At 34.0% G+C, this 20088-nt stretch overlaps 1 protein-coding gene across 3 annotated transcripts in view; it reads right to left on the bottom strand.

The window, feature by feature from the left end:
* The window catches only part of MMS22L (MMS22 like, DNA repair protein), a 115032-nt gene that overhangs the window by 72676 nt on the left and 22268 nt on the right, over positions 1-20088 (bottom strand). For all 3 annotated transcript variants that reach the window (XM_019743388.3, XM_074333325.2, XM_074333326.2), the window contains exons 11-14: positions 16670-16732; positions 8182-8301; positions 5745-5971; positions 3350-3853 (exon numbers count right to left, since the gene is read on the bottom strand). In XM_019743388.3, the coding sequence (XP_019598947.3) occupies positions 3350-3853; positions 5745-5971; positions 8182-8301; positions 16670-16732 (914 nt within the window). The remainder of the gene's footprint in view (positions 1-3349; positions 3854-5744; positions 5972-8181; positions 8302-16669; positions 16733-20088) is intronic.

Here is a 20088-nt window from a genome sequence, read left to right as displayed (position 1 = left end):
AAGAAAGCCTATGCTTTAATTTTTAACAACTACCCAAAATATCTTTGAACTTTCTAATAATATTAATGGTAATAATATTATAGCATACCCAAAAGATTCCTATAAAAAGATATGCAACGAAGTTCTAGATTTTGGATTAAGAAATTAGGAACACATCTCTACGATCAAATACCTAAAGGACTTTTTCTCATGCTTCCTCTCCCTGCCTCCCTTCCTTCTTTGTTCTTAAGGTAAACAATCCTGAACGATCATTGGGGCCCTTCCTCAAAAGATCCCAAACTAAAAGTAAGTTTGTCCTGACAATATCTTCCTCGGACATGCTAAAGATTGATGGAATAAAACTAAACTATCCAAATTACAGCGACTCTTATTATACACTGTAATCAGTCTCATTGAAGAGTTGTGTGCAAATTACTACACAAGCTTCAGAAATTTAAAAGATGACAGTGCCTGAACTATGACAGCAATAATAACAACCTGCACTCTTGGTCAAACACTGACCTCAAACCTCTGTTAAAACTGCTCTATAATTTTGGGAACAAAAGTTACACATCATTTGATGTTCACTTATAGCAATTTTTAAAAATCATAGTTGAAGAGTATAAAACAAAACCAAAGATAAACATTTGTGCAAGGAATTAAATGTTATCAACATGAACATCTGCGTCCTTTTTTCACAGGTTAGTCCTAGAGATCAGCAAAACACTTCTTGCTCCTTGAACCAGATGACAGCAAACTATAAACTCAAACCAGTTCTAGTTAAAAGATATTCCTAGTACAAATGTAAACTTACGTTCACTTACATAATCGAAAGTCCCCATTACGCCCTCTTGATGCCTACTTCCGTTCTTCTGAATAGTGAACCTCGTGGATTAACAGAGATGCTTTCTAGTTTACAAGCAATATTTTTCAACACTCCTGAAACAGCTCTGGCTTTAATGCTAAAGGACTTCTACTAAACTGAATTTGAAGAGCAAATATCTGTTTTTATTACAAGAGGTGAAATTTAGATGGTAGCAATGGTGTTAATAAATGCAAAATAAATTATTATTAAAAATAAAATGTGATTTACTTGTCTCCACAACCCTTTGTGATTCAATTTTTTCAAGTAACGACTCATTAAAAAAAATATGTAACTTGCAAAATTATAAAAACAAAGTAATCAAAAGGCCCCAGTAAGCAACCAACCACCCTTTTATTTTTCTCTTAGTGGGAAAAATAAAAGGCAAAGACACTCGGAAGTATATGAGTAGTGGTAATACTTTCAGGTTTGCAAACAGTTTACAGATTTCATTCATTTAATTATCTCCAAATTTATAACTTCCTATTTTACTGTTTTCTTTGTATTTTCATTTTGAAAGCCTCTCCAACCTTCAAAATAAGTCTCATGTTCCTATTACAAAGTTTCTGTTAACATTTTTAACAAACTTCTGTACTTAATATTTACCTGAGAATGCATGTTTTCTGAATATACCTCAGACATTACTGTGAAAATGTGAAAGGAAGCATTCTCATACACTATTAGGGAGAGTAAAAACTGGTGCCAAATTTCTTCTGTAGGAAATCTGGGAATGTCCATCCACATTTAAAATGCACATACACCAATGCATTCTTAGGAATTAACCTACGGATATACTTTCACGAGTACACAGAGAATGCGTGTATAAAGATGTGAAGTAAAACTGTTTGTAATAATATAAAATGGTAAACAATACAAATATCCATTATTGGGAGACTGGTTAAATTAAATTTAGTACATCAATGAAATTAAACACTACAGAAGCTATTAAAAATAATTAGATAGGTGTCCACATACTAACATGAAAGCTGTCAAGAAAATAGTAAGTGAAAAAGGAGGCTGCAGAACAAAGATTATCCATTTTGTGTTTTAAGCCTATACAATGGAAAAAAGTCTGGAAGGTTCTGTAAGAATCCATTTTACTTTTGTGGAGAACTAGAGCAGTGTTTTCAACCTCGGCACCACTAAAGCTGGACCAGACAATTCTTTGTTGTGTGGGCTGTCCTGTGCATACGTAAGATGTTTAGCAGTATCCCTGACCTCTACACACTAGATGCTAGTAACACCGCCCCAGTTATGACAATCAAAAGTTTCTCCAAACACTGCCAAATGTCCGCAGAGAGACAAACTCACCCCTAGTTGAGAACCACTGTACTAGAGAATAAAAGGGTAAAGAAGAAGAGAGGAACCTTTACTTGTCACCTAACACATTTTTTTCTTTTAATTCAAATAATATATTTGCAATTTAAAGAAAAGTTTAACAAAAAAAGATCCCCCCAAATTTCTAACTAAAAAATTAATAGTATTTATTGGATATGAATCTTTGTTTAAAAAAACAAAACAAAACAAAAAACCTTTGTAAGAAGCAATACAATAGTTAAGATGATTAAATGGGACTTATCCATCTTTAATGGAAAAAGCAGAAGATACAGGGATTCTGCAACTTGGTTCCCATAACTGCTTTTTCCCAAGATGCCCATACTCCCTGCTTCATTTTCTATTCTTTTGCCCCTATACCTTTCGGGGGGCTGGAGTTCCTTATCACCAGGATGGTTTAGATCGGCAACCTCCTCTTCTGTCTTATTTTGTATATTCAGAAAAATATAAATTAACCAACAATGGTACCAGAAGTATGGAAATTTTGCCCAGGAAGTTTAGGGAAATACTACTTACCAATTATTTAAGAATTTCACAATGAATTTGACACTTGGGAAAGTATAATATCTGCTAACTCTACCAGACTAAAAACAAACAATTCATGGAGAAGATCCAGAATTAGTAAGCTTCTTCCAATGAAGTTGGTTATTCACTTATTTATCCGTCTATCCACCCATCCAAAGAATTTGCGTTCTTTAAGATTCCTGCTTTAATACAGCATACATTGGGGGATAAGGGGATGATTATCTGATCAGGAACTCTAGCTAAAGCTTTGGAACTTAAACTGATGGAGTAAATTATAATAAATATTTCAGCAAAGCTATCTCAGATATGAGCTCATGGTTTTGCTTAGAATATCTGAAACATTCCTCTAGATAATAATACTCCTTTAGGAGAAGCAAAAAGGAAAGGAAAGGTAAAAAGGCACAGCTCTGGAACTGTATCAGGAACTGCTCTGAGCTTAGTTTAATTTTATGTATTTGCACATAAGCTTTCTTTTAAAGAACTACTGTTTGAAAACTACTGATTTATGCTAATGTAGCAGTAAAACCAACTTTTCTCTCTACTTTTGGATTTGATAAGGATGTTAAAAGGAAAACCTTAACATAGAGTCAATATATGATTGGTGATATGAAACAAATTAATAAACTAACACATTACTGCAAAACATACCTGATTCTGGCCAGAACAGCTTGTAGAAAGTTCAATACTGTCCTGAGTTCAGATTCTTGACAAGCTCTGAGAAGCATACTAAATCCATCATTAAGCAGTTTTTCATGGGCAGCATGCAAGCAATGGCTAGTCTCAAACACTTCTTGAACACCATCAATATAGATGGAAAGAAGTATCCAGAGAGTGTGTCTTTGTCCCGTTCCATCATTCTTAGATACCAAGAACTCCTTTGCTTTCTCCTGGAAAGCACCTGAAAATTTCTCAGCCAAAGCACCAATATCCAGATTTTTCTGGGTGTACATCAAGAGGAAGGCCGCCTGACCCTTCCAAATGAGAGATGACGTTTTAAAAGCAGGCTTGAGGAAATTCAAGAGGTCTAAAACATGACTTGCTACATCTTCCACATCTGCAACAGCTGCTAACAGTAGAAAAAGGTTGAAAAAGTTCTGCAGACCAACTTCAGTTAGTTCTTCCATTCTCTTTTGATGGAATTTAGAATATATTCTGGAAAACATAAAAAATTGCTTTAATAAACTGTTTCATTCACAAAAATCCATCTTTTAAAATAACATTTCGCTCAATAGTCATGACACTTATTACTTTAAATTTTTAGCTACTTCTTCATTGTGCTGCTGTCAGGTCACTTTGTCTACTTAGAAAACAAATGAACAAAATACCACTACCTTCAAATTTCTCAATGATGCAGCCAATCACCTGTAAATGCATCAATGGATTCAGTGGCTTTCCCCAAAGGACAGTAGAAATGTTCTCTTCATAGAATACATGACTTTTCCTTTTATTTTGTCCTTCATCAGCTTTCTTTAAAAATTTTAATTGACAAATAGGAAAGAATATATAATCTTTCAAATACAATTTGATGTGCTTTACAGAAATCTTAATAGGGCAATATTATATAACAATTTTCCTTAAACCCTTCCTCCCTCTACTCGTAAGACTTGCTCTTGCTACATATTTATACCCTAAGACAAATCAAAGTGCTAGAAAAATTATTTTTACTTACTCACAAAGAAAAATTGTTAGTGTTCAAATGTCCAAGACTAGCCATTTAAAAATTTTTTGTCAATACTACTTAATTTTAATAGTAATGTACTTTTCTTTCATCATAAGGGATGAGAATTGAAAATCATTCATCTTGAATCTTACTTAAGAATTGTTAAATTTTGAAACTACTATAATTAATGTATTCAAGATAGAAATGACTAATGTTAATGAGTAGTCAAACTTTTATTTGTAAATAATAAAGCTGGTAAGCACCTGAAAGTAAATATCTGTTTAATTATCTTTATCTCCTCCGTCATGCCCCTATAGTGCGTGGTATATTAGTATTTTCTAATAAACAGACTTATTATTGAATGAATTCCAATGATTTCTTTTAGCAATAAAGGGCTGAGTATTTTGTTTTCCATAAAATGATTTAAGATTTGAAGACAAACCAGCAAATACAACAAAGAAAAAAAACCACTTTTTGAGCCACATAATTATTGGGGGTTTAACAAAGTAGCTACCATTGACATTTAGAAAAGTATATTCTAAATAAAAAAATCTGAACTGTATCACTATAACCTTCCAAGAATTATTCATTGTGGGAATCATATAAGGATTTCATTTAGTGATTCTTGAGACATCCCCACCTAGAATAAGACGTATTCTGCTGCGAGAACTCCTACCCCATAAGCTGAGCAAGTGGTAGGTGGCAGTGTATGCATCAGAGGGCTAGAAAAAGGGCAAGGAGGCAAAGGAAGCAAGACGTGGAAGACAATTAAAAATCATACCCATGTAACAAACAAAACCCGAAAAAAAGAGAATACATGAATGTGACCAAAAGTTTATTTTACCACACCGAAATGAAAACGCCATACTCCCCAAAGAAAACATTAGAGTTATTTGGTTCTATTACACTCTGGTTAGTTTTCATTCCAGAATGCAGGGCTTGTCGGACTGCTGGGCTCAAAGCACACAAAGTTTATAGGTTAAACCTATTATTCGCCAATGTAAAATTTGGAGATGTTTTTCTACTTCTGTAATTGTTAATAAAATGTAGGCAATGAGTTATATAATAACATAAAAATTAATTTTGGCAAGGAAAACAACAGTTGTCTAATATCCTTGCATTTAATATGTGAAATTTCAATCTTCAGGACTGATAAATAAGAAATTAAAATCCTCCAGTTACAGATAATAGGTTTGCTCCTTACTATAAAAAATGGGCAGGCTCAAAAAGCTCCATATTTTGCAGTCCCACATTAAGGAAAACATTTTAAATGTGTAAGCCACAAAGACCTCCAAGCACAAGTTTAACTTAAAAAACACAAACAGTGACACTTCTCCAAAGATATCAATGGACAATCATGACAAAGAAAGATATGGTACACACCTTCCTTTGACTTGTTTCCAAGGATGAGGGCCATTGTTCTTCATTGCTTTCTTAACAACTTTTGCCAAAATGCAAAGGAAAATGGTATAACTACTTCTGGATTTATGCAGGTTGTAATCTTGTTTATCACAACAGCAGGTCTTCACCATTTCTAGCATACACAAGGGTGACTTAATGATATTTGTAAGGCCCTTTAAAGAATGCCACGAAGTACTGAAGGAACTATTCTAAAAGAAAAAAGAAAAAAAAAAAAAGACAGCAAACAAGTGTGAAGTCCCTGAGTAAATAAAAATGGAATAGTGCAAATCCCAGTTAGCTCAGTAAAAGTTTGACTTACCTTAATCACAAAAGTTACAGTCATTACCACATATTCCCCCAAAATAATTCCATAAAAGCATAGAACATCAAGAGGTATTCAAATTCCTGGTTTATCCCCCCAAAATGTCTTTTTAACAGTTGTTGGTTTGTCCAAATTAGGGTACAAACAAGACCCATACGTTGCATTTAAAGCTTTTATTCTTTAAGTTCCCCAACCTTTGTCATACCATTTATTTTTATATCCTGCCATTTATTGTGTAGAATTTCCTATATTCTAGACTTAACTGCTTGTATCTCCCTAATGTTACCTACTGTATTCTTTTATCTACTATCTTTTCTACAAATTGATAGCTGTGTCGAGAGGACTGATCACATTTAGGTCAAGTTTTTTGGTAAGAATCTTTCACGGGTAGTACTGGGTGACTCCTTTTGCAATTAGTAAAGAGGCCACATAAGTTCTGTCATTCATTTTGGGATGTTAGGGTTGATCCTGTCGTCAGCCTGCTCTGTACACTGCAGTGATCCCCACAAGGCGTTTACTTAACAGTTTTAGCAGCCACTGATGCTCACTGCCCAGATGCCTTATTTCATCAGATGTACAAAGTACTGATTTTCTAGCAATCCTTCTGAATTAGTTCATCAGAAATTTGGTTACTCTAAATATAGTTTATATTTTCCTTTTTTCACAGTTTTCAGGATGAGGTACTTTTTTTTTCAGGATAACTTTTCTAAAAGCATCATAAGCTCAAGGATTTAAACATATTTGATATGTTTTAATCCACAGCAGTCAATACTTTTTCTTATGCTCAAATTTACACAGCATTGGGCAATGGCAACTCCTTTAAGCTGGCTCCCATGTCCTTTTGCCATGGCTCCAGCTTACTTTGATACCTTCCCGCTTTCACTTATGACAACTTACTTATCTAGCCTCATCTTGTACACATGCTGCCTCAGAACTAGATTTGGTCATTTCTCTAATCAGCCTGGCATTAAGCTTCAGAGAAAGGGATTTTTCTCATTTTTTAAGAAGCTCTGCGATGTACAAACCTAAACTTGTAATTGACTTATAAATTTTCCATTTTCATTTCTATCTTCACTGAAGAGGTCACTATTTATTTACCCAGAAACCCAAACATTTCAAATCTTCTCGTATCTCCACACACTACAGGTAACTGAATTCTTTAAATCTACCTTTAAATTTTTTATTTTCCAAATTTATCCTCTCCTTTCTAAACCAATTGTTGTACTGTAGTTCTCACTTACTGCGTTATTTGCTTATACTACTACACTGCATTACTAAATTATCTGTGCCACTTTATGAATACCATTTTCAGAAAAAACTTCCTCAAGCACATACCTGTCACATTCTTACACATATTGCCTAAGTACATCATAATTCAACTGCACATTATCTTCAACCCTTCATAATTAGCCCCCTATTACCTTCGCTGTTTTCCTTATTTCCTGTGTCTCTTCAGTCATCTCAGACTTATCACTTAGAACCATTTAACATGGTAGGAACAGATCATGTTTTTTCATGTCTCCATGTATTTGCTCACACTGTTCCTTTTGTCTGGATGTTCTTTTGCTTCTGCATTTGGAAAATTCCACTCATTTCCCAGGCCAGGTTTAAAAATTATGATTTCATAAAGTCTTCCACAAGTCCATACACTGGGTCAGATATACCCTTCTCTGGCGTTCCACAGTGTTATAAACTTTTCCCACAAAATATCTGCCGACTAGCCTATAAGTCACTCAAATGCCAAAACTGTGTCTTATTCAGGATAACATTAACTCTTCAATATGTTGCAAGCAATCAATAATTGTTAGGAAATACTTATAAATGAGGATATACAAATATATATTTCTGGTACAATTTCAGCTACTTCGCCTACCCTCAATCTGAAAAGGGATACCAAATGCTTCGTTTCTTTATGCCAATGCTCCATAGACAATGTTTGTGAAAGATAAAAGTACTCTTGAGCAGCTCTAATCTACTTCGAAAAATTAACTTTTTAAGAAATATCTGTAACTATTCATAATTAAACCATAACAGTCCTCAAATATCATGTTTAAATTCTTCAAATTCCCGGAACAAATTCATACTCTATTTACTCACCAGATTCTTACTATAATATTCCCATAGGATGGTGACAACAGCGATGTTTGGCTCCCAGAAATCACAAAGTGTCAAACAACAGTGAAGATACATTCGTAATTGCTCTTCCAGTATACCATCCTAAAAAAGAAACTAAAATTGTGAAGAAGTAAATGGGCTCTGCCAACATACTATCACTTGATAGTGCACCGAATAACCCGCCGGCTTCTAGAAAGAATATGACTATATATCATCAAATCATAGCCATTCTCATATTCAGACAAGAAGCTCCAAATCAATGTAAGGTATATGTCTAAAAATTTGCTCTACAGTCAATTAATATATTCAGATAATGGAAATTACATAACTCAATTTGACTTTTAACTCAGTTATTTAAAAATTACAATAGGTGTTTCATAATTGAATGGTATAGGAAACCCAGAGACTGGAAAAGAAACCCAAATCAGAAAGAAGGAGCAAAAATGATCTAATAATAAATGGATGAATGGATAAAGAAGAGGTGGTACATATATCCATTGAGGGCTGGCACTTGGACTGAACGACTGAATGAAAAAGAGCTCAAAGAAAAATGTTCATGACAGAGAAAACACATGGAAAGTTCCTGAGTTAGCAGTAAGTCTGCTATTGTAGCAATTAGGTCAGAGACAGTCAGAGACCATATCTCTTTGAGGCTTTATAAGTCTTGGTAAGAAGTATGGATTTTATTTTAAGTATGTTGGGAAGCCAGTAGAGTATTTTATGTACGGGAGTGACATTTTGTGACACTTTCAAAACTCCTGCTCTGGACCATGCATGGAGAATGAATATAGTGGACAAGAATAGAAGCAGGAAGATCAGTTAGAAGGTAAACAGTCACACTTCTAGTGTAAGAGAAAAGCAGAGTGAGAGGTCAAGTGCAAAGCAGACCTATTGGGAGTTCTGAAGGTGCATGATATATAGTAAACTTTAAATAATTGCTGAATGCCTGGGATTCAGTGGTGTGTCATTTTTAAAAAACACGCATGGTTACTCTATGATAGGTAATGGATTACAGTGTCCTCTTTTTTCCTACTTCCTTCTCGTTCTACCACCTCAAAAGGTTAGAGGACTCAACTCTATGAAACTGTAAGATGGAGATAAGCAGACAACTTTAGAGATATGTTTGGAAACAGAGGCACTGGGATTTGTTGATGAGTTCTATTAAGGTATGAAGGAAAGAGAATGATGAAGAATTCCCATCCATGGCTTAAACACATGGAAGATGATACTATATCCTGAGAGGGCAAGGACAAGGGGAGAACAGATGGGAGAGTACACAGGGAAAACAGGTGGAGATACTAAGTAGACAATCTGACATATGGGTCTAGAGCTCAAGGGAAAAGTCAGAGCTGTTGATACAAATTTGGATGTCACCTTCATATTGATGGTTTTTAGAGCTAAGAGGCTAGATAAGATCAACCAAGGAAAGACTATACATGGATAAGAGGAAAGGATCCAGAACTGAGAACACTGTGCTATTCCAACATTTAGGTATCAAGTAAAAGGAGAAGAATTTATTAGCAAAAACCACTGGCCACTGAAGTAGAAAAGAAACCACGCATCATGGAAGCCAAGAGAAATCTTCCATAAAGGGACAGTGGTCAACAGGGTTGAATGTTATTGAAAGATTAAAATGAAAAGAAAGAACTCTTAGATTGACAATATGGAAGAAATTGGTGGCCTCAACAAGAGTAGTTTCGGGGATGGTAGAAACAGAAGCTTAACTATGGCAAACTGAGAAGACAATAGTAAGTGAGAAAATACATACAGTAATTCCCACTTATCTTTGGGGTATACATTCTAAGACCCCCACTGGATACCTGAAACTGTGGCTAGTACTGAACCTATATATTTTTTCCCTATACGTCCATCCTATGATAGTTTAATTTATAAATTAGGCATAGTAAAAGATTAACAACTAACAATAAAATAGAACACTTATAACCACATACTATAATAAAAGTATTGTGAATGTGGTTTCTCTCTCTCTCTCTCTCTCTCTCTCTCTCTCTCTCTCTGATAACCAAGATGCCTACTAAATGACTAATGGGCAAGTAGCTTATACAGTATGGATACATTAAACAAAGGGATGATTCACATCCCCAGTGGGATGGCATGAGATTTCATCGCACTACTCAAATGGTGTACAATTTAAAACTTATGAATTGTTTGTTTCTAGAATTTTCCGTTTAATATTTTTAGATTGCAATTGACCACAGGTAACTGAAACCATGGAAAGCAAATCCACAGTTAAGGGGGGACTACTGTATTTAAGTGAAGATATATAATAAAGTCCTTTAGTGGGTGAGAAGAGACAAGATCCTTTGATTGAAATTAGCCTTTGACAGAGTTAGCCTTTGATAGAAAGCGTGTCACTTCCAATATAACAAAAAAGCAGACTGAGAAGTTGAGTACAAAGCAGAAATTGTTGGGACATTTAAAGATGCAAAGATAAATAATTCTATACGGATTGGTCCAATTTCCTTAATGGTTCATGAGGCAAGATGCTCAGCTATGTTAATAAACCCTACCCTAATAAGGGTAGAGTGTATGTTGAATTATGTGTTAAAATGGAATTCTGAAATAAGTAATTTTGGAGAGTGGAAAAGCAAACATTCTAGAGCTGAGTGCCATTTGACATTTATGATCAAGAATTTAAAGTCAGACCAATCAGTAAAAATGATTATGTAATTTTCTCCAGCAATATTCAGCTGAGGGTGGAGAGACAGGGGGTAGGAGAGGAGAACTAGTTTTTTGAACTAGTTTTACCTAAACAGGTAAGGAATTAAAGGTGTTTGTGATAGAGTGATTATATAACCTAAATTGTTTAAGGAGGAAAGTGTGGAAATAGAAGATAGAAAAATGAGAAGGTCAGTTGGGATGTGCAGAATGAGAATGAAAAAGAAAATGTAGAATAGAGCATAACCACGGAAAGAAGTGGGTGAAGTAAGTGAAACAAAATCTGATTAGAAGGTAGACTATAAAGAAACTTAAAGGACAGGGTGCTTATGCAGATTACTAGGGTCACTAACAAAAGTAGTTAAACAGGTATAGGAAAAAACAGTGATCTTGGTGCTAAATCTTTCAATGAATGAGAATGAACCAAACATGAGCAGATTTTTTTTTTGTCTCTTAATTACTAATGCTTTACAATACATTCAAGCTTCAAGTCCTCTAGGAAACTTCCACACTAAACAGTACCTTTTCTTTATGCTCCACAGTACAATACGCGCACCCGTATTACAGCACTTACCTTGTTAAATTTAAAGTTTATCTGCTTGTACATGTCTATGAGCTCTCAGAAAGCTAGGACAATGTCCCCAGAGCCTAGCACAGTGCCTGGTTCACCAGAGAGGCTCTATAAATGTTGCATGAACAAAACTGAGATCTGGTTACTGGTGCCTCTTTTCTCCAAATAGCTGTTTGGCTTAGGCAAAGACATTTAGCTTCTCTAACAGACAATTAAACTCATGTACCCAAAGAAGACAAGGTTCTGGCCATCACTTACTAACATTCTTTGATTTTATTATGAAAACATTCAACTAGATCTAGGCTCACTCCTGTGGCACACTGCCGATATAAATCAAAGCACACTAATCCAATTATGTTGCAAGGTTAAATGATGGGCTCCGTGAAAACAATGGGCTCACTTTGAAGAGCTTTATTTGGTATCTGAAACTCACTTTACATACATGTGAGTCCACAAAAAGGTATTTAAACCATAAATATAAATGAAGTTTGGAAAAAATAAAAGATTAAAATACCATGTGTCAGGCATTATGGACATTTACACACGTAAGTTCATGTATGTCTCATATCATCCCAGTTATATTAACTTCATTTTGCAGAAAAGAAGGTTGGGGTTCAGAAGTTACTAATAGCTTACCACAGTCCACTTAGGAAGGAGCTAGGATTTATGACTATGAAGCCTGTTATACATACTAATCTGTGGCACCTTCCAAAAAGGGGGACAAGAAATGAACATTTAATGAACACCAGATTTGATCAAAATGCTCTTTGTGACCAGACCAAGATTTAAATAAAAGTGTTTGTAAGGCCAGAGCTCATGCTATTGGAACACTCTTTCCAGTGTACCCAATCAAGAAGGAATTAAATATGGCATTCTTTTATTTTTTTAAAGGAAAGGAGAAAACTTTCCCTTCATTTTCTTGCTAGTGGTTGCAGATTAAAATGAAAAGAAATGGTTTAGAAAATACCACTTTCTCCACAGTGATGGCAGGATAGTGTAATCAGTCAGTTGATTCTGACTTATAAAGTTGTTGTTTTTTCCGACCTTTAATTAAATAGTATTTGTTATAAAACACATTTTCACATTCTGTATATTCAACCAGTCTTTGTTTTGAACCCTTAGTTTTTTCTTAAAACTTCCCTTTAAAATGTGTACGTGTGTGCACACATCTGTTAAATTATGGAGAGAATGGATTCACCCATCTTCAAGTCCAGGTAGCCAAAGAGATGAGAATATACAATAGTCTGGAGTAGAGTAGGCAACAGACATCTTAGCTCAACTCGTAACAAAAAATAGGGCTAAAAAATCTTAGAACACTTGAGTGTATTCATTTCTTCCTACCTTATATTTTCTCATCCTACACTTACTGGATAGGGGAAAAAAAAAAAAAAAAGTATGAAAAATTGAAGTATCCCCAAAACAGATCTAGAAACCAAAAGGGGTTACTAGTCAAACACATAGCAGCAAAGAAGTTTTAAAATGAAAATAATGAAAAAGAAAAAAAAAAAAAGGGTTTTCTTAAGAATCCTGCAAAGTCAAATGCTTTGAGGGAGCACACTGTGAGTGAAACATGTATGACGATTCAAATCCCACCTCTGCCACTTCCTAAGCTAGCTGTGTGAACCTGGACAAGCTCCTTAACTCCTCCGGGACCCAGTTTCTTAATGTGTACAACGGAACTTAAGATTGTCATAAGCATTAAGTGGAAGAATGTAATTAAATGCTAAATGCAATGCTCGCACAGGGAAAGCTATCATATTGTTATCTGCAAGAAAGAAATGTATTTTTTTAGGCCAAATGCGGACTCTTTTGATGGTGAAAAACCCAACATGTTCATGGTAAGTACCTTAAACCGATATATTTCCATTTGGGAAGTGTTAAGTTCAAATTCTATCTAAACTAAGAGGTGTGATTAACGACACCTAAATCCATGCCCTCTGATTAGTTTCTAATAAACCAGAAGACCTGTGGGCCTCTTTTCCACACAGCCTTAACACGACCTGTCTCCATCCAGAGTCTGTGCTACTCAACTTCTGCATTTTTCACAAGATGCTATGGGTGTCTACCTCCGCTGTGTGTGTATAAACTGTTTAATGAAGAAAGCCACCATAGAATATTCCATAATGCCTGCTTCTGATCACTGCTTTGTACCTTTTTCAAAGAATGTGTTCCTATCTTTATTCTGAAAGAACAAATTTAGACATATTAATCTGGGATATTTCATACCCCAAATTCTTTCATTGAACTAAAAATGACATTTACTATTTTAGCATATTCTATACAAATGGCAATTTAACAACTGGGGGTTCATTTCCTTATACACAACCAATATACCTATCAGAAATCACAAGAAAAAAATTATTTGAAACCTGAATAGTAATTGTTAGTCTGTTTGATTAGATTTATTTTTAGGATTGACTAAAGAAAACTGAACTTCAATATCCTAGTCAAGATTCTTCTGTCCAAGGAACACAATAATTTTTAATTAGTAATTAGAAGATTATTGTACATTATTCAGATCTAATCACATTCTGAGTTGTTTTTAATAGCCTTACATCCTCCAAGTTCTTTGAAAAAGGAAAATAATATTTAAAAAATAAGGCTTGCTTAAGATTTCTTTTTACACCCTTCTATGACCTTTACTAGAAAATTCTTTGTGATCTTGGAAAATAATGAGGCTTTAAAAAGTAGCTAGCATAAAACTAAAAATCTTCCTTTTCATATGAAAACAATAATGTTGTTTTAGAGGTAGAATAAATATTTTCTGTTAACATTCACAAATATTAAATAGGATTACCTCTAAAAACTGTTTTTAAAGCAAACACTTAAATATTCAACTGTACCTATATAAGCAAAATTAAATATATGCTTTCTTTACTAACAAAGCTCAATATTTCTGGAAGATCCTCTGGCTAGAAAAAGATTTGGAACATTATTTGCTTAATTAAAACTACAGTGGAGTGCTTACCAATTTTATTTGAAGACTGCTCTATATGTGGAACATATTTTTTTTTCTTAACATTGCAAATGACCTCTTTCACTGTTGGAGATCAAGTCAAAGTACATGAGCATGGTCAGATTTTAATTTACCTCAATGGGGGAAAACAGATATAATCAAACTGATAGCTCTATCCAAACATATTATTTATTCTTTATGACCACCTACTGCACCCAACAAAATTGGTTTCAAGAACTCCAGCAAGTAGTCCTACGCTACTTACAAAATCTAATTTGATAGAATCAAGGCATGACAAAATTGAAAGATTACTAGAGCGAATGGACTACTTCTTTCTATATATTATAACGACCTCTTCTTTCACAGGGAAGATATTACTTTGACTTTATGCTAGACCTAAATTCACAGAGAAAGTTTCTGAGATTGCCTGTACTATCACTACTTCTAGGGTGACTGACTCCTCCCAGTGTGTCCAGGTTTCAGCAGTGAAACTCCCACATTCCAGGAAACCCCAAGCCAGGCAAATCCAGAGGGTCACCCTACCTACTTCCAAAAATTACTTATTTATCTTCAAACTAGCTTTGGCTCACATCATTAAAATACAGGTTATATTGTACAAGTACACTACGTATGTCAGACTAAGTTTTATCACATTATGAATGAGACATGCCAACTAAGAAAAGCTTTTTTTTTCTAAGATAATGAGTTTCCTTCGTTTAAAATCAAAATTAAAGAAAGTGGTAATTCAAAGGAAAAAAATAATTTTTTTGGACCAACGAAATGTGTTTAAAGAAGGTTTTCAATCTTTTAGTCATAAAGCAAACTTTTCTATGGAAGAAAAAAAGATGACAAATTTTCTCTTTTGTTGTCCCTACCATTACAGGTATATGGGTATTTATCCATATGTACCTTTAGAGCCTCCTAAGAAATACTCTTAATTTAAAACCTCGCTGAACAAAACCATGAGTTCATATACTGTTAGAGCTGAAAGAAAGTTTAACTGAGAGTTTTTTAAGCTATGTTGAGGCATTGGATTAATAACTGATATAAATAACAATGACCATTTTTTTGTGATTCCCAACATTCTTGAAGTTAAAAAATACATGTAAGAAACTTTGATTTACTAAATCAATTATGTTCTCAAAAAAAAACCAAAAAAAAAAACCAAAAACCTAAGGATAAAGCCAATTAAAATGATATAGAAAAAAATAAAAAACCTTTACAATGGTTGGGATATTACCTCTTTTATTTCTGATACAACTAAAGGGACAATAGCTCTTTTGCATCTGATACAACTTATGTATGCAGAGCTCTTTGGAATTCAAACCTAGAATTCTTAGCTCATAATTAGAAGATTTACATTATACTTATATGTTTTCCCTACAAAAATTAAGAGTTAATATAGTTAACAAGGAAAATTTCAAGCTATTAAAATGATTTTCAAAGATATGGCTACAAAATAAATGTGTGTGTGCATGTGTATGCTATATGTATATAGCAATCTTGTACTACCTATTTCTTCATTCCTCTTCAAGATTTTAACAATCTTTATTTCTTAACAGAAAAGTAATCTATTTCCCAAATTAAAAAATATTCTTTACTAAAGTTTTTTCTTCAACTCTTACATAAATAACTTATATTACAAAACTGTACAGAACCACAGTACAATATGTTTAAAGATGTGATGTACAGCACATTTAAAAGGAGGTCAAATCTGACCTGTGGGCCATGAAGCGCTACATTAACAGTTCTGCCAAAAGAAAAATGATAAGGTATGATATGTGGGCTCAAACTAAGACCTTATCAGTTAGAGTATGATTCAGGCCTGTAAGACAAATTGCTCAGCAAGGTAAGTCACCTTCCTGCTGTGACGAGGATAGAGCTGAATTTTCAATGCTACTCACTATCGCCCTCATCGTGTCGCCTAGACTTGATATCATACAGTCAAGGAATCACTTAGAGTTCTGAAGTATCTACTACTTATTTTGAATACATTTTGTCAAAGTCACCAACTAGGATAATTATCTTTGTCCTTTAACTGGCAACTCAGTGTCAGAAATAAAAACCTTCAAAGGAGAGTCACTAGTAGGAACTACTATCTGTTAGCACTTCATTAACAAAGAATCATGATTCTATCTCAGGTTTTTAATAATAAACTAGGTTTGTTAATTTACATCATTTCAAGTTTGCTTGGTTGTAATAAATAAAATCTGTAACACAAAAATTTAGCAAAGCCCACAAATTGTCTCATTTTAAATGCATACCTGAACATTGACGGACTTTTTCAGCAGTTCTTCTACAAAGCTCCAATTTGATTCCATTTGTCTCTAGGAAGGGAGAAAATATTATTGTATCAAAATTAAAAATTAAATTTATGGTATAGCAAGTTAGGTGTGAAGTAGAAACATTTTGTCCATCATAAGATATCATTACAATTTCTCGAATGTCTAAAATTACTTGGCAAAGAGTTGTTAAGACTTCGTAGAAAAAAATTTACAACTATTCCAATCCAATATAAACCTTATCAAGAGTTGTTTCATTAAAGAGTGGTACTTCTGTAAAATTATAAATGTTTTAACAAACAATTTTTGCTGTCAGATATAATCTAACAGGAAAAAGAAAATACTTTATGTATATGTGGAGTTTTTAGGCCCTGAGTGTTCTTCCTTATTCTATACTTTACTCACCAGAGATTCTTTTTCCTTCATTTTATATATAATAGCCTGAAGACACTTTAGCAAACAAGTAACTAAAATATTTACACAGAAAATAAAGAAAAATTTTACATAGTGCTACCTCAGACTTAGGCAATGGTCGCTTATCTGGCAACCTCACTTATCTAAAAGATTTGTTAAAGTAAAGAAGAAAGCCAAAAAAGAATTTCACAGAGCCAAAGTATTTCACAAGGGCTAGAAACTGAAAATGATTCCACTTTTCCAACAGGAAAGCCTGTAGGACCATCTGACCGTATAGTTGTATCAATGCTACATGTACATGGTGTTAGGGTCTTTACCTTATTACTTCCTCAAAATAAATCTTTCCCATTTCACAGATAACACAAGTCTCCGAAAAGTCATGTATATACAAGTCAGAGCCTGGATGCAAATCCAGGTCGGTCTGGCTCAAAAGCCAGTGTTCCTTTCATTACCTCAGGTTATTTGTAACTGACTTTCTTTACTAACAAGTCTTCCCTTAGCTTTCAACAATTTACTTTTGTATCATTCTTTACTAAGAAAATGTCACTAGTCCCAAATAAGTAGGGATATGTAGGGTTGATGTTTTCAGCTTTATAATTTGATAGTGTTAATGAGTACATTTCAATTATTCTACCTATCAAGGCATTTGAATCACACAAATTATAGAGAAGTAGTGTAATTCTTGTCCAAAGTTTTTCAACTCTATGGATCAGTATTGTGGCTATAACGTGAAACAAAAATAAACCATAACTCAGAGGAAAGCATGGTAACTAATTCATGCCTAAATCAAGTCTGAGTAAGAGAATATACATCAATGATCTTTCTTCCATTGGAAAACTCTGAGCAGCTATTTTTCTCTGCATACTAAGTTATACCTAACTTAATTCCACTGATAGAAAGAAAGTAGACGTCAGCAATTTGGGCCTGTGTTTTATATTTCTTATCCTACTATCAGAACTAAGACATCCATATAGGCTTCAGCACAGGTGGTATCTCCACCAGAAATACAAAATTGATCTCCCACCCTCCACTTCCAGTGACCTAAGTAATCTGGTACAACTCTCATTTTAAGGTTACATTTCTATCTACTCACCATTTCAGCTGTTTCAAAGATGAGCATCACCTGGCCGGACTGATTGCCTTATGTCATGGGCAGGGAAAGCACTGTTACACTAATCCTTGCAATGTTCAAAAGCAAATTTTCTCTTTAAACTATATTTGCTTTTTTTAAGATGATTGGTATTGTGAGAAGATAACACACTCTAATCTAGGTTGAGAGAAAAGTATTAAACAGAAATATATGAAAACCTAAAGCCTCTAGTATGAAGAAGTGAGATACCAAATTTTCCTTTTAGGCCTGTAGCAAGCAATTGGCAAGTTTTGTGGTTTAAATCCACATTTAACAGAAGTCCAAATTTATAGAAACTCTTAAAAAATTTTTAAAAAAATTAACCATATCCGAAACCTATTTGAAATGTAAAGATTTCACATTCATCTTCAAGGCAAAGCAGTTCACATTTAAAAACTGAAACACATCCATGGTTAACACAAGTATTTCTCTGCTGCAGAACATATGGTCAACCATTATTACTTCCTATCATCCTCTCACATCAGATTATCCTTAATGGAATAAAGCAGGCTTACTATATAACCACTTTCTATATAGTAGCTGGCTATGCTGATACAACATAAAGAGAAAAAAACATTTCAGGTAATTTTCAAAATTCTGATGTAAATAAATCCCAGACCCAAATTAATATCCTATATAAGCTCTCTGAATGGATGAGCAGGTAAGTCTTTATGTTCATAGATTAGAATATTTTATATCATTTGTAAGCCAAACTGAGGCACTTTTGAGAGTGAAAGGAAAAAGTAACCAGATGGGATGAGGGAATACGAGGCATACACTGGGGCTGTTCCTGGCAATCCAGTGTACGTGGTTACCCTACCCAAGTCCTATTCGTAGGAGGCACTCTGTAGAAGGTCCCTCAAATCACGTTTATGTCAGTGACAAAAATAGAGTGATAATTAACCATCCTATACCTCAGTTTCTATACCTGTAAAATGGACATGTTACCCTCTCACCTATTTCATAACGCTTCACTGAGTAAAATATCGAACAGTTAAATTAAGCTGCAAATGCAATATGCAGGTATCAATATGAAGGTATCAGCCCCTAATGAAAACTACCAACTATATAGAGCTTGCGTTTTTCTTAAGAAGTATATAAATATCTGAAACTCTTGAGTACTCGTGAATAAAACTGTCTATTTTACATATGCACATAGACATATACATTGTACATCTTTATTATTTTTACCATATAAAAGGTTCTTTTTCAAATATCATGGCTCTCTTGCTTCTTAGAAACTTTAACATAAAGAATTAAGATTTTTTAAAAATATATGTACCTTGGCAAAAACATAAAATCACACAAGAACTGCAAAAAAATACTGAAACACATAGGTTAAGCTATTTTAAATACAGAAAATTTTATTAGCAGAGCTAATAAAAGTAATAATCTCATATGGAATTCTTTGTGTGAAATAGAAGAGTGATTTCAGCAATGCTTCTTTGGGTGTTGTACTAGTACAATTCAACATCACAATAGTAACGGTAATGATATATATTAATGTGATTATCTACCGCACTGGGAGTGTCTGGGGTTCAATAGCAACCACTATTGAAATATATCATAAGTCACTCAAATAAGTGTTAATTCAGTTGCATTAATAACCTGAAACCATGGTCCTTGATGCAAGAGGCAGTACAATATGTTTCATGTGTATCCTATCATTGACACCTATTATTATGATAGCCTCTCAATAGAAACTCAGAAGTGCTTAACTAATTACCATATGTATTTGTACTGAATCGAATCAGAAATATGTACTTGGAGGACTTAAGGTTAGAAGGGAAGATGAATAAAAATGCTACATCAAGACTTAAGAATTATCAGACGTATTTTTGGAGTTCTTTTAATGTTG

Source organism: Rhinolophus sinicus, chromosome 2 (genome assembly GCF_057876585.1).
Source record: "Rhinolophus sinicus isolate RSI-liver-muscle chromosome 2, RSI-T2T, whole genome shotgun sequence".
NCBI lineage: Eukaryota > Metazoa > Chordata > Mammalia > Chiroptera > Rhinolophidae > Rhinolophus > Rhinolophus sinicus.
The sequence above is the reverse complement of the archived record's forward strand: the minus strand, read 5'-3'. Positions and strand labels throughout refer to the sequence as shown.